This window comes from Phyllobates terribilis, unplaced genomic scaffold (genome assembly GCF_046119375.1).
Source record: "Phyllobates terribilis strain yellow unplaced genomic scaffold, ASM4611937v1 Scaffold_9__5_contigs__length_417890890, whole genome shotgun sequence".
NCBI lineage: Eukaryota > Metazoa > Chordata > Amphibia > Anura > Dendrobatidae > Phyllobates > Phyllobates terribilis.
In genome coordinates this window covers 341,963,612-341,978,550 of record NW_027362769.1, presented here as the reverse complement: position 1 = coordinate 341,978,550, position 14,939 = coordinate 341,963,612, and the positions used below count along the sequence as shown (strand labels likewise).

Here is a 14,939-nt window from a genome sequence, read left to right as displayed (position 1 = left end):
ATGACAAATGGTGGATTAGTCAGAATATATTGGGTTCCGTTTTTGGCACAACTTACAACGGGGATACCACTATGTCTTGTAAGGAAAGTGTTCTGAATGGAACCGCCATTCTACCTAAAGATATATTTTTTTTAATTTTCTTGTCACGACGTCTGGGTGTTGGTAGGCTGATTTTAGATTTTTACTCCAGCCTTTCTTGATTTTAGAAGGGCATGACATGCCTATATCTGTGTCTCCCCCTCCTTTTACTCCTCCACCTCTTTTCTTTTCGCATGACTATATGTACTTGTCACTTTTCCATGTCTTAGTTGTGTCTTCTGAGCAGTTTGTCAGCTTTTTGACACCTTTGAAGTGTTTTCTATGTGTTTTCTATGTGTTTCTATGTGTTTTTGTTTGCCTGCCATTGGTTTTAATGGTGTTCGAATGTGTTCGACGAACAGTTCGACGAACAGTTCGGCGAACATACGGATGTTCGACGAACCGAACTCGAACACTACGGGGGTGGCTCAACACTAGTTCTAAGACCTGTAGGGCGGCGGTGTTCACACCGTGCAGTAACTGAGGCAGTGACCCAAGCAAGTCCAACATAAACAGCTTTTATTCAGCAACTCATGGGTAAAACAGAAAGTCCTCCGGTTCGCAGAAAGGTTAACATGAGTCCATAAAGAACGGTTGCTGGGGACAACGGCCACGCCGGGCCGCTCAGAGCCTGACAGGTGCAGAACCTTCCCAGGCGGTGGTTCAGCCACACTCAATCCTGCTGAGCTTTCCTGCTGTGCTCCTAGCAGGTTGCAACATAGAACACCACTAATCCTTAGTGCAGGGATTTTAAAGGACCTGTGGCAAGAGTCACTGGAAAACCCGGGTTGGAGGGAGGAGGCCGCCTCACTGCCTCCTGTGACCTCCTCCAAGAAATGAAGGCCCTGCCAGGTTTTACTTAATCTGCCTTAGCCAGGTAGTCTGACCAGGTCATTGCTCACCTTCATTCCTGCATTGCAGCCACAGCTGTGTATGTGACTGCAATGCACTCCAATGGATTTAATAGGTCTCTGTACACATTCTGGGGGATATATAACGTCCCTCGTATACGATCCCGGTCACTGCCTCACATATCCCCCCCCTCTGTTCAAACTTGTGGGGTTGAACATTTGCCACCATACAGGGTGCCCAGGACAGGGCATCCGCGTTTGCTTGCAACTTCCCAGGGCAATGTTCTACAGAGAAACTGAAATTTTGCAGTGACAGGAACCACCTGTTGACTCTCGCATTCCTCTCCTTGGCATTCCTCATCCATACCAAGGGCGAGTGGTCCGTCACCAAGCGGAACTGATGCCCGAGTAAATAATAACGTAGTGATTCCAAGGCCCACTTAATAGCCAAACACTCCTTCTCTACCACGCTATAGTTTTTCTCTGCCGGGACTAGTTTTCTACTCAAGTAGGTGACCGGGTGCTCTTCACCATTCACTTTTTGTGACAATACCGCCCCTAGGCCTACCTCCAAGGCATCTGCCTGTACAATGAAGGTTTCCTTGAAGTTGGGGCTGATGAGGACCGGCTGTCCACACAGAGCCAACTTCATGGACTGAAAAGCTTCTTCTGCCTGAGGGTTCCACCGAACAATTACCGATTTTTTCCCTTTCAAGAGATCAGTCAGGGCCGCCGTTTGCCCAGCAAAATTAGGTATAAACCGGTGGTAATACCCAAGGATGCCAAGGAACGCCCTCACCTGTTTTGTACTTGATGGTTTAGGCCAGTTTTTCATGGCCTCAACTTTATTGATTTGGGGCTTGATAGCTCCTCGGCCTATCACATACCCCAAATATTGGGCTTCCTCTAGCCCTATCGCACATTTTTTGGGGTTTGAAGTTAACCCCGCGGCTCTGAGAGAATCCAGCACTGCTTGTACCTGTCATAGGTGCGTATGCCAGTCGGTGCTAAAGATGATAATATCATCTAGATATGCGGACTCGTACTCCTGATGAGGCTTGAGCACTATGACCATCAACCTCTGGAATGTAGCCAGGGCCCCATGTAACCCAAAAGGTAAGACCACATAGTGGTATAGACCATCCAGAGTTACGAAGGCGGTCTTTTCCTTCGCCGAATCTGTAAGAGGTACCTGCCAGTAACCCTTGGTGAGATCGAGCGTGGTAAAGTACTGGGCCTGCCCCAGTCTCTCAATCAGCTCGTCCACCCTGGGCATTGGATAAAGGTCAAACTTTGACACTTCATTCAATTTCCGGAAATCGTTACAGAAGCGTAACGATCCATCTGGTTTCGGAATCAGTACGATGGGGCTAGCCCACTCACTCCGTGATTCCTCTATGATGCCTAACTGAAGCATTTGTTTTACCTCAGCCGTGATGGCTTGCCTCCGGGCTTCGGGTACCCGGTACGGTCTTATTCGCACCCTTACCCCCGGTTTGGTGACAATGTCATGTTGGATAACCGTAGTCCTACCTGGTAGTTCTGAGAACACGTCGGTATTGTGCTGCACCAGCGAGCGAGCCTCCCGTCGCTGCTGTTAGTGAGGGCATCACTTATCCTGACCTCCCCCTCGGACGCTTCCCTGGCTGAAGGTAGAGAACTCTCTGGTGATATGCCCGGGGTGACGTCTGTAACTAAACACTCTCGATCTTTCCAAGGCTTTAGCAGGTTTACATGGTAAAGCTGCTCAGGTTTCCTCCATCCGGGCTGATACACCCGGTAATTTACCTTCCCCACTTTTTCTCGAATCTCATATGGCTCTTGCCACTTGGCCATGAGCTTACTCTCGGCTGTGGGTACCAGTACTAACACCCGATTGCCCTTGTTAAAAGACCTGACTCTGGCTCTTTTATTATATGTGCGCCTCTGGGCTGCCTGGGCATCTAACAGATGTTCTTTCACGATGGGCATGACCGCCGCGATCCGGTCCTGCATACTAGACACGTGTTCAATTATACTCCTATGTGGAGTCGGCTCTTGTTCCCATGTCTCTTTGGCTACGTTCAACAGACCCCTAGGGTGTCTGCCGTACAATAACTCAAAGGGAGAGAACCCTGTGGAAGCCTGGGGTACCTCACGGACGGCGAACATCAAATAGGGTAGCAACATGTCCCAATCCCTTCCATCCTTAGAAACCACCTTTTTTAACATGGACTTGAGGGTTTTATTGAACCGTTCTACTAGCCCGTTGGTTTGAGGGTGGTACACCGAGGTGCGCAATTGTTTAATTTTTAACAATTTGCACAGTTCCCTTGTCACTTTGGACATAAAAGGGGTCCCCTGGTCCGTTAAGATCTCCTTAGGTAGTCCAAGGCGACAGAACATGGCAAACAGCTCCCGTGCAATCAGTTTTGCCGAGGTGTGGCGTAGTGGTATAGCCTCCGGGTACCGGGTGGCATAGTCGACGACCACCAGTATATGTTGGTGGCCACGGGTGGATTTTACAATGGGCCCTACCAAATCCATTGCAATCCGTTCAAAAGGTACCTCTATCACTGGTAGGGGTACCAATGGGCTACGGAAACTTGCGATGGGTGAGGTCAACTGACATTCGGGGCAGGATTCGCAGTACCTTTTGACCTCCGTGTAAACCCCAGGCCAAAAGAACCGCTGCAAGTTACGTTCTTGCGTTTTTTTTACCCCTAAGTGTCCACCCAGCAAGTGGGTGTGTGCCAAATCTAGAACCACCCGACGGTACGACTGAGGTACTACCAACTGTTCCACGACCTCGTCCCTGATCTTATCTATCCTATAGAGCAACTCACCGTTGACTACCATGCGTGGAAATACAGTATCTGCATTGGGCTGTTGGGCTATGCCGTTTACCTCTACCACCCTTTCCCGCGCCTGAGTCAGGGTGGGATCCTGTAGCTGAGCCGTCCCAAACGTGTCCCGGGACACTTCCAGCTCGGGGATCGATGGGGTCTCCTCGACCTCTCCTGCCAGCACCCCTAAGCGAAACCTATCGGGGTCACACTCTGTCCCTAGGTTGGACACCCCTACGGCAGGTTCGTCGAGTACAGCATCTGTAATACATTTTACCGGGGGATAGTGGATTTTGTTTTTCCGCAGAGTCCAGAACAGGGGCAAGTCTCTTTCCAACACAGTCCCATAGGGAAGAGTTTTTACCACTCCCACCACATGTTTTATGTCTCCACATGGCGTGCACAAAACTACCTCCGCAGTTGGGTACTCTCGGAGGTCCCTATGGATACACACAACCCCAACTGGCCGTCCACTGGGGTTGTTTCCTGCCACCAGCGACCCATGTACCAGAGTCACGAGGCTCCCTGAGTCCAGGAGGGCCTCCGTGGGTACCCATTAACCAGTACCTGGCATAGTTGGAGTTCACTATCCCGGGGTCGGCGCTTGCTGTGCAGACGGTTTGGGCATACATTGAGACCCGGCGGCTATATCCGCAGTCCATGGGTTCCGTAGTCAGGGGACAGTTAGCAACCACATGTCCCGGCCCCTGACACCGCCAGCACCTAAGGGTGGAGGTACTGTTAGGTCTTATGACAGTTTGGGAGGGAATCGGTCTCCTGCCACTCTCACTTCGAGGTTCCCCTTCAGCACGGGTATGGTGCTGAATGTCCCCAGCAGAGGGACGCGACCCCTTTCCCGACTCCTGGGTTGGCAGGGATCGGCGTGACAGCCGCGAGGGGGCAGAGTCCCGGATAAAGTCCTGAGTGGCCGAGAAGCGCTCGATCAGGCTGACCACCTGGTCGAGTGTGCCGGGGTCCCCTTGCCCCACCCAACGTTGGATAGTGGCTGGCAGAGTCCTCACTAGCCAGTCAACCACCACCCTCTCCACCATCTGGGCTGGAGACAAAGTGTCAGGCTGGAGCCACCTCTTTAGCAGCTGCAGGAGGTCATAAGCCTGAGACCGGGCAGGTCGGGTCTCCACATAGGCCCACGAAAACTCACACTGAGCCCTCACGTATGTATTAACCCCCAGCCGGGCAAGGATCTCACCTTTGAACCTCTGGTAATCCTGGGCGTCCTCCCGACTGAGGTTGAAGTAGGCCTTCTGGGCATCGCCAACCGAAAACGGAGCCACCACTTCCGCCCACTGGCTGGCTGGTAGCTTTTCCCGCTCTGCTGTGCGTTCATAGACGGTCAGGAAGGCTTCCACATCGTCCTCCGGACCCATCTTCCTCAACGCTGAGCGAACCTCGGGCCTTTCGACGTTCCGGAATCGTAATTTTGGCCGTTTCCCGCAGGGCAGCAATCTGTTGCAGCATCAGTTCATTTGTTTTTTGCTGCTGCTGGTACAGTAGCTGCTGCTGCTGATTGTACTGCTGTTCCCACTCCTTCTGTTGCCGTTGGAGATCCTGGTGCTGCTCCTGCTGTTGCCGTTAGAGACTCAGGTGCTGCTGATTGTGCTGCTGTTCCCACTCCTGATGTTGACGTTGGAGACTCAGGTATTTCTCCTGCTGTTGCCATTGGAGACTCTGGTAATGCTCCTGCTGTTGCCGCTGAGACTGTATCTGCTGCTGCTGGGTGAGTACCAGCTGCTTTAACAGCTCCTCCATTTTGTCCATGGGGTGGAACTGAAAGGTGGCAGGCCGAATTGTGGTCATGCAGCTGCTGGTGGGGTATGCCTCAGTCACAATGCCCGCATTCTCCACCAAGCTGTAGGGCAGCGGTGTTCACACAGTGCAGTAACTGAGGCAGTGACCCAAGCAAGTCCAACATAAACAGCTTTTATTCAGCAACTCACGGGTAAAACAGAAAGTCCTCCGGTTCGCAGCCGGGTTAACATGAGTCCATAAACAACGGTTGCTGGGGACAATGGCCACGCCGGGCCGCTCAGAGCCTGACAGGTGCAGAGCCTTCCCAGGCGGTGGTTCAGCCACACACAGTCCTGCTGAGCTCCCCTGCTGTGCTCCTAGCAGGTTGCAACATAGAACACCACTAATCCTTAGTGCAGGGATTTTAAAGGACCTGTGGCAAGAGCCACTGGAAAACCCGGGTTGGAGGGAGGAGGCCACCCCACTGCCTCCTGTGACCTCCTCCAAGAAATAAAGGCCCTGCCAGGTTTTACTTAATCAGCCTTAGCCAGGTAGTCTGACCAGGTCATTGCTCGCCTTCATTCCTGCATTGCAGCCACAGCTGTGTCTGTGACTGCAATGCACTCCAATGGATTTAATAGGTCTCTGTACACATTCTGGGGGATATATAATGTCCCTCGTATACGATCCCGGTAACTGCCTCACAGACCCTACAGAGGAAGAGTCCATGAGGTCTGCCCAAAAGTGAAGGGCCAAGACTAGGTTATTTTATCTATGTATTTAAAGAACAGAAGACCCATTGGGAGTGTTAGAACGTGGGAGCTGTTAAAAAGGCTGTCAGCAAAGTAGTTCAGCAGGAGGGGACTGTGACCTTCTTTCACCACAACATGAACTCTGTTCTTCCTCTGAGGTCAATCAAGGCCAGAGAGCTATCAAAGCCAAGAAATGGGAAGGTCAAAGTAGCGCCATGTTCCTGTCAAGGTTGGCGCTGGGTTTCAGACTCTCCTTGGCAGTAGTCACTGATCATGGCTGTGCCATAGTAGATCAAAGCTAAAAAATAAAAACAGCAAATATGGCGTAAACAGCACATACTCAATAACTAAAGTTACTGATTTACACAGTTTTTAAGCATACAGCCTAACATTCAGATTGTTTTCTGGATGTTTCTAGTATTGAGTATTGTCTAACCACAGGTATCCAGTCATTCATGAAATTAAAGTGAACCTGTCAATAAAAATGTGCTTTGAATACCTGAAGCATTTGAGGAATTGCAGGGAAACAAATTTCCAACTTTATTTTAATGTTTTATATGCAGATTAGGCTTGCAAGTGCACCAGTGGGCATATCAGTGCACTTGCAGCCCTCAGTTCCTCTTTGATTCTTTCTGCCGGTGCCACCCCCGAGTCGAGAGCAGAGGTGACATCAGGCAGCAGGGCATGTATCTGCTGTTAATCAATGAAGAAGCAGGGGCAATGCTGGCAGAGAGCAAAGAAGAGACGAGCACTGCAAGTGCAGGATACGCCTACCACTGGACGTGTAATCCTAATTTGCATATGAATAAAATATGAATTTTATTGCATCTGAGCACTGTATAATGACAGAAAAGGTACCGCTGAATAATTGTTTTCCTGCCCTATTCAGCAGTACCTTAAGTTTCTTAAGTACATTCTAGCTGAAAGGTACCCTTTAAGTAAAAAAAAACTATGAAAAAGCTTAAAAGAATCTCTAACCTGTTTAACTGTAGAGTTACTTTAAAGTTGTGTCTCAAGTGTTTTCAAGTGTTGAATGGATGTAAAAACCCAATTTCAATTACATGACTGGCATGATTCCAGTTGTAATAATATAAAAATACATACCAAAGAGATATACCATGCAGCGGCTGTAGGGTCGTTTAGATAGCAGTGCCCCAGAGATCAGTGCTTCTGCTCTCAGCACAAGACCCTCTGTGCTGACTGAATATGATGGTGTTGTTAGTATATTAGTTCAGCATTTACGGTCTCACTTTTACTTTTCGGCCACAGGTTCATACATCGCCTAAAACCAACCGTGACCAACTAGATAGTAAAATGCTCTGATGTTCTCAGAATAATTGATATCACATCCCTTTTGATTTCATAAAGGAAAATTAAGGTAACATATGCATCATTAACGCACCTGTTCCTGCTTCATAAGATATGCATCGATATATCCCGTGATGTCATTTGCATCTAAATCCAATCGCCGATTTATTGAACATTTAGAAATAAAACTCTTCAGATCTTGTATGTTCTGCTGTACTTTCTTATGTAGGCCAAGGAGTGATCCGAGGAAGGGATAATAATTATACAGCTGTGGAAATCAACAATTCCTCTTTAGATATTCTTGAACGAAAAGTACAGATTATCTCAATAACGGTGTATACTGGGAGCAGCTCGGCCTGTCGGTGGTTAGCGCTACACCCTACATCACTAGGAGCCTAGGTTAGAATCCAGCCAAGTGTATGTAATCTCTGAATTGGGCCCCATTCAGTTTTTTTCCTACATGACTTTTATCAGTGTAGTGGATCAAATTTTTATCCATTTTTGGTCAGTGTGGATGCTTTTTTTTCCCATGCATGTGTGTCATCCATTTTTCTCATATGAGAAAAAAAACAGATTTAGGTTTCCTAAGCTTTTACTAGTATTAGTCAGTGAAAAATGAACAATGCACAAATTCGCTGAAATGGATGAGGTTTATTTGTAAAATGGATCCAAATCGGAAATTACTTTGGGTATGTGAAAAAGACCATAGACTATAATAGGTATGCGTTCTACCTGCAAAAAACAACAAGCAATTAAAAAAACACCAAACATATATGCAAAACTTGACTAAATGGGACCTAAGTTGGTATGTTCTCCCTGTAGGTTTTCAAGGTTTTCCACTTTCTTCCTTTACTCTAAAACACATACGGGTAGGCTCATTGGTCCTAGTGTGAATGTGAGTGAGAGATAGATTTAGATTGTGGCGCTCATTGGGGACAAGAACTGATAAGAGTAATGGCAATCTCTGTAGAGCGCTGTAGAATATTTTGGTACAAACCTCTTTATCAAAGAGAGTCACATCAATCAATTAATTAATTATAGGCATTATTTAGGATTAGAACAAAGGGTCTCCTTTTTCATGAAAGATTAATGCTTCAACTGTGTCTAGTTTTTTACCTAAAAATAATTCACTTACATGGAACCTATCATCATACTGTTTAAATCAGGTTTTTGTGTTATATGTATTTTTTTTTCTTTTTACTATTAAGACTTTATTTAAAAAAATAGTAATCTTGCAATTTTCACATTGGCCACTGGGGCTTTTTTAGACTCATACTTCCTGTGCTTTCAGTGAGAGTTTGCAGCAGACTCCATATCATCAGAGGCAGGATTACGATTGCTAGTAACTCTTCTATAGACAGCTGATTACACAGGATCCACCAATCACAATAGGCGATGTCACAGCTGACCAACTATATACCGTATCCTTTCACAATGACCTCTGCATACGCTCATTAGATGCTTCTATACTAAACACAAAAACACATTTAACACAAAAAACCTGATGTAATCAATAGGTCATTTTCTTCCTTTTAATTGATTAAAAACTCTACATTTCTGCCTAGCAACTTATCTGTGTACTATAAGATACTCTTTACCACATATCAGGAAGAATACTAAAAAGCTCCTTATACTGTTACATGAAATATGAAGAACAGCTATGAGACGATACCTTATATTCATTATATAAAGCAGAGTGCACATTTTGCAATATACATTATTTACAAAAGGAAAATGTAAAAAGTTCACACTACAGTGATATTTTATCATGAAAGTAGGGCATTTAAAGGGGTTTTCCAAAGAACAAAGTTAATTGTAATCAACATTTTAATCAATAGATCTTAAAGATTGATGGAGATTGAATCATCAACACACAGAGAAGTGAGTCGCCCCCTGGGCCGTGGGGCACGCGGAACCGGGCAATAGGGAGACGCTGGGAGTAGTAGTGGCGGCCCGGTCCCGCGGCTCAGGGTGGTCAGACCAATGGTAGTCTGCTACGTGCTTTAGATAATGTCCGACTACGCCACCCGTGGATTGCGGCTATTAGGAACCGCCGCTGCATGCAGACCGCTGGGGCTGATGATGGGTGCAGCTGAGGTGGTGTGACTCCCCACGGGAAGAGTGCGGCCCCAGGGCAGTGTAGTGGATGGTGGGAGTGATGGTGGTGAGAGTCCCAGTACCGGCAGTGCCGGAGGAGCGAAAAAGCACACAGACAACGTACTACAGTCCAGGGTCTTTACTCACAGTTAATATCCAAGTCACTTCTGCAGGGAATGACTGCCCGAGCCGTGCTGCGTCCACCAGGTGTGGGGCTCGGTCAGCTCCCAGGCAGTTCACGAGTATGGCTCAGGACCCCCTTTTGTCCTTTCTCTGGCCTGCCTCACCAGTGACCCACTTTTGTCCAGCTGCCGCGGACCTGTGCGGTTAAACGTGGGCCCCGTTCCCCGCTGTCCTATATGGTGCCTTCCTAGCAGGTTTGATGAGGTGTCGCACCAATAAATGATCACGACGACCGGTCTTTGGCTGAGGGTAGTTTCTCCTCCACCAACTTGGGATCCGGTACCCTTAATCTGACTGACCCTTCACCCTGGATTCTCGTGGGTTCTTAGGGTCCCTTCCACCTTCTTGTTCCTGAGCCCTTCTGTTTCTCTGTCTCTTCTTCTCCCTTTCCGTTCCTTCCTGTTCCTTTCTGTTCCTTTCTCTTGGAGCTGGGATGAGACACAATCTCAGCTCCCCTTCACATCCACCTTGGCCTCTCACTAGGCCCTTCTGGAGTAGAGCTCCTACAGAGCCTCTACTCCCTGTCTTCTCCTCTCTGGACAGAACGAACCTAGATCTAAGATGGTGCCCACCTTTTATACCTCCCTCTGACCATGAGCCCAGGTGACCAGCAACCAATGAGCTCCTACCTACGCTCAGGAACCAACCCCTATCTGCCCCTACAACACTGGGTGTTCCACCCCCCTCCCCACTCCAGGCAGGGACATAGTCGGTCGTGCCTGCACTTCTGTCTAGTGGGAGCACCGTTGAGCTGTCCCTCGGAAATGGGGTGTGTGTGCTGTATGCAGCTAACTGAGCCCTGGTCCATACTCCATCCTTACCTGGGAGTGGAATATCACACCTCTGGTCTGAGGTGCAATACCCCTGTAGCGGCCGAACCCTCGGGGCGCTACAGAAGCACCACAGTAACCAGCCAGCAGGTGAGAGAATCCTTTCCCCTGTTCCACCGGGTTGTATTGGAGCAGCTAACTCAAACGGGTTTTTGTTATGTTCTGCTACCAGAGCTAAGGAAAGAGAGATCTGTCCCTACGATAGAACTCAGCTAGATCCCTACGATGTAACAGGGGACCTGATCCTGCGATCAGACCTGCTAAAGTCCTAAGCTAGTCTGTACGGAGACCTATAGATGTGGGGAAGGAATCCCTACAAGTACTAAGGACTGGGAGGAAAATGGGACACCTCCTAACAGAAATAGTAGCAGACAGATGAACAAACAAAATATAAAGAACACAGAGGTCCGTAGACCAAGCAAACTAACAGAGCAGCTACAGAGCACAGGCTAGCTAGAAAGTAGTTATACAATGAAGTCCAGCAAAGCCAGAAGGGCGGAGCAGGATTAAATAGGCCAACAAGGTCATGTGACCAGCAAAGGAAAAAACCTAAGAGCAAGGTTCTAACAGTACCCCCCCTTCTAAGAGGATCCTCCGGATCCCCTAAGACCAGGCTTATCAGGAAATCTCCTGTGAAACGCTCTGATAAATCTGGACGCGGAAACATCATCCGACCTCACCCAAGAGTTATCCTCGGGTCCGAAACCTTTCCAGGCCACAAGATACTGCAAACTACCTCTATACCGTCTAGAGTTAAGGATGCGAGAAATTTCATATTCCCCGTCCTCCACCACCGGAGGAACAGAGGCAGAGGCGTCACAATCCGATACAACCGCTTTTTTCAACAGAGAGACATGAAATACCGGATTAATTCTCCAGGAGGTAGGAACCTCCAACCTAACAGCAGATTGGTTGACAACCTGAAGCACCTTAAAGGGCCCTACAAACTTGGGACCCAATTTCTTAGAAGGAATCCTCAACCGCAGATTCCTAGAGGACAACCAAACCATGTCACCAACAGCGAACAAAACCTCCTGTCATTTCCTATCAAAGTAGTCTTTAGATTTTCTGTTGGCCTCCTGAAGATTACCACGCACATCCGTCCAAACTCTCTCTAAATCACCGGAAAAATTCTCCTCCTCAGGCACGACAGATCCCAACTTGGAGAACGACCCAAACGACGGATGTCTCCCAGAACAACAAAAAAAAGGTGAACAACCAGCAGAAGAAGATGTATGGTTGTTAAGAGCAAATTCAGCAAGTGGCAGAAACTCAGACCACCCCTCTTGATTGTCTGCCACAAAACAACGCAAGAACTGCTCAACATCCTGGTTTTTCCTTTCTGTCTGGCCATTAGATTCAGGATGATATCCGGACGAGAACGACAAATGAACTCCCAACCTGTCACAAAAGGCACGCCAAAAACGAGCCACGAACTGAGGACCCCTATCAGAAACAATGTCAGTAGGAACGCCATGAAGTCTGACAATTTCCTTGACAAAGGCCTTAGCGAGAGTTTTAGCGCAGGGCAGTTTGACGAAGGGAACCAAGTGACACATCTTGCTAAAACGGTCCACGACCACGCAGATGACAGTAAAACCCTCAGAGGGGGGAAGGTCAGTTATAAAGTCCATAGCCAAATGTGTCCAAGGAGCACTGGGAACCTCCAAAGGACAAAGCAACCCCGCAGCAGGAGTATGTGAGGACTTAGATCTAGCACATATAGTACATTGACGCACCCACTTAATAACTTCCTTCTGCCATCCAGGCCACCAAAAACTGCGACCCACCAGTCTCTTGGTCTCAGAGATTCCGGGATGACCTGCCAACCGAGATTCGTGACACTCAACAAACAAATCTCTCCTAAAGGTCCCAGGCACAAACAACCTCCCATGAGGAGTGTTAGATGGGGCATTCTCCTGTGCTTTAAGAATCTCATCTTCCAAAACGGAGTCCAAAGCAGCTATCACAACACCTTGGATGCGCCTGATCTCGTCTTATCTCGGAAGCAAAGCAGGGCTGGGCTCGGACAGTACTTGGATTTACTGTTATGTTCTGCTACCAGAGCTAAGGAAAGAGAGGAGATCTGTCCCTACGATAGAACTCAGCTAGATCCCTACGATGTAACAGGGGACCTGATCCTGCGATCAGACCTGCTAAAGTCCTAAGCTAGTCTGTACGGAGACCTATAGATGTGGGGAAGGAATCCCTACAAGTACTAAGGACTGGGAGGAAAATGGGACACCTCCTAACAGAAATAGTAGCAGACAGACGAACAAACAAAATATAAAGAACACAGAGGTCCGTAGACCAAGCAAACTAACAGAGCAGCTACAGAGCACAGGCTAGCTAGAAAGTAGTTATACAATGAAGTCCAGCAAAGCCAGAAGGGCGGAGCAGGATTAAATAGGCCAACAAGGTCATGTGACCAGCAAAGGAAAAAACCTAAGAGCAAGGTTCTAACAGTTTTCCCACGAACAAAAGTTCATTTTAATCAATGGCTGCATCTGACTGTGATCCCCTGCTGTAATGTCTGTATACTCTTTTCCTTCCTCTCCTGCCCAGGAGCTGTGGTATGATCAGACCATGTTCCTGTACGGTCAGACACAGCCATTACACAGGGGCACATTTATAAGATTATCTCAGCACACAAACATTTTATTTAAACACGTCCAATTGTGGAACTTATTATTATTCCAAGATCTATTGATTAAAATCAACTTTCGTTCATGGGAACACCCCTTTAAGGAAAAGTGTGAGGAAAAGCACATCTTCTGCTGGGTGAGTGATGCCTGGTTGTGCAGATCGCATTGGTCTATTGCTGTTGCAGTGAGCTCAGAACCTAGGAAGAACATTCGGCCAGGAGTAGTCACTCTTAGAGACTATGGGAAGAAAGTTACGCTACCTTACCTCACACAATATGAAGGTTAGTGGGACAGGGGCATGGAGGCCATCGATGGATTGTGGCCCTGAACTGGTGGAAGAGAACTTCCATAGCGTCAGTACTGGACACCAGCTTTAGACACTGGAGGGACTTACTGATATGTTTTTAGCCCTCTGTCTCTGCCACCAAATGTTGTCTGTGATATTGGAACCTGTTACCATCTACACGCGTTTTCCACTGTACCATCTATGGCTGTCACCATCAGGCTATGTGAAGTAAAAATTAACCTGCTCATCATTAATATGGCTCTGTGTAACATACCTGGCGGCGTCCTTGCATGGTGGTCCATCTCCCACTGTGCAAGAGCGCGCACTTGATCTCCAGTCCAGAATGTCTCTCTGGCTTCCCTCCATGCTGTCTGTTTGTGTCTGTTTCTGCTGCTTAAGGGCGGCGCCCGATCACTTCCTGCTTTTTGTACCTGCTGTGGGTCACACCCCTTGTGCGTCCTCAGCCTATTGCTGTCTGTCACCTGGTATATAGCTCAGCTGCTCCCATCTATCCCTGCCTGAGCATAGTGTTTCATTCAGTGTGTGCTTGCACTCTGAAGGTGCCAGGTCCCGTTCTTTGTCTCCTGTCTTGCGGTATCAGTTCCCGTGTCTGAACTGAGTCCTGTCTATGTCTCCTGCCTTGCGGTATCAGTTCCCGTGTCTGAACTGTGTCCTGTCTATGTCTCCTGCCTTGCGGTATCAGTTCCCATGTCTGAGCTGAGTCCTGTCTTTGTCTCCTGCCTTGCGGTATCAGTTCCCGTGTCTGAACTGAGTCCTGTCTGTGTACTCTTGCCTGCTGCCTTTCCTGGAGGCTGTATTTCCAGGCCTGTCTGAACACGCTCCTAGCCTGTTCCTCCCGCCTTCTAGGGGCCGATTACCTAGATCCGTTCCTGTATCTTGTCTGTCCTGTCTGAACACGCTCCTTGCCTGTTCGTCCCGCCTCTCTGGGGGCCGATTACCCAGACCTGCTCCTGTATCTTGTCTGAACACGCTCCTTGCCTGTTCGTCCCGCCTCTCTGGGGGCTGTATTCCCAGACCCGCTCCTGTGTCCCGCTGCAGTGTCGGTCTCGTCCGTACACTCAGTTCCAGTCTGTACTCTCTCCTATCTTTCATCTGTCTTTTCTCTATGTCCGTTCCTTTCCTTTTTCTGCAGAGTCTGAACTCGTACCTAACTCCTGCCTGTTGTCTCTGTACTCCCGTTTGTGAGTTTGTGGTCCACTCGCTACTTCACTGCAAGTACCCTGTGGGTGTCTGGCTCTGCCTTTCCCTTCCTGTCTGTTCCGTGTGAACAGAGCCCTGTCCCCCCTACTCAGCCTTGCCTGCTCTGACTCCTTT

General features: G+C 48.3%; 1 protein-coding gene across 2 annotated transcripts in view; it reads right to left on the bottom strand.

The window, feature by feature from the left end:
• The window catches only part of LOC141162201 (cytochrome P450 2K1-like), a 155,106-nt gene that overhangs the window by 78,779 nt on the left and 61,388 nt on the right, over nt 1-14,939 (bottom strand). The window contains exon 5 of one of the 2 annotated variants that reach the window (XM_073648047.1): nt 7,658-7,831. The exons of the other annotated variant lie outside the window; for it this stretch is intronic. Coding sequence (XP_073504148.1) covers nt 7,658-7,831 — 174 coding nt within the window. The remainder of the gene's footprint in view (nt 1-7,657; nt 7,832-14,939) is intronic. 2 annotated transcript variants of the gene reach the window in all.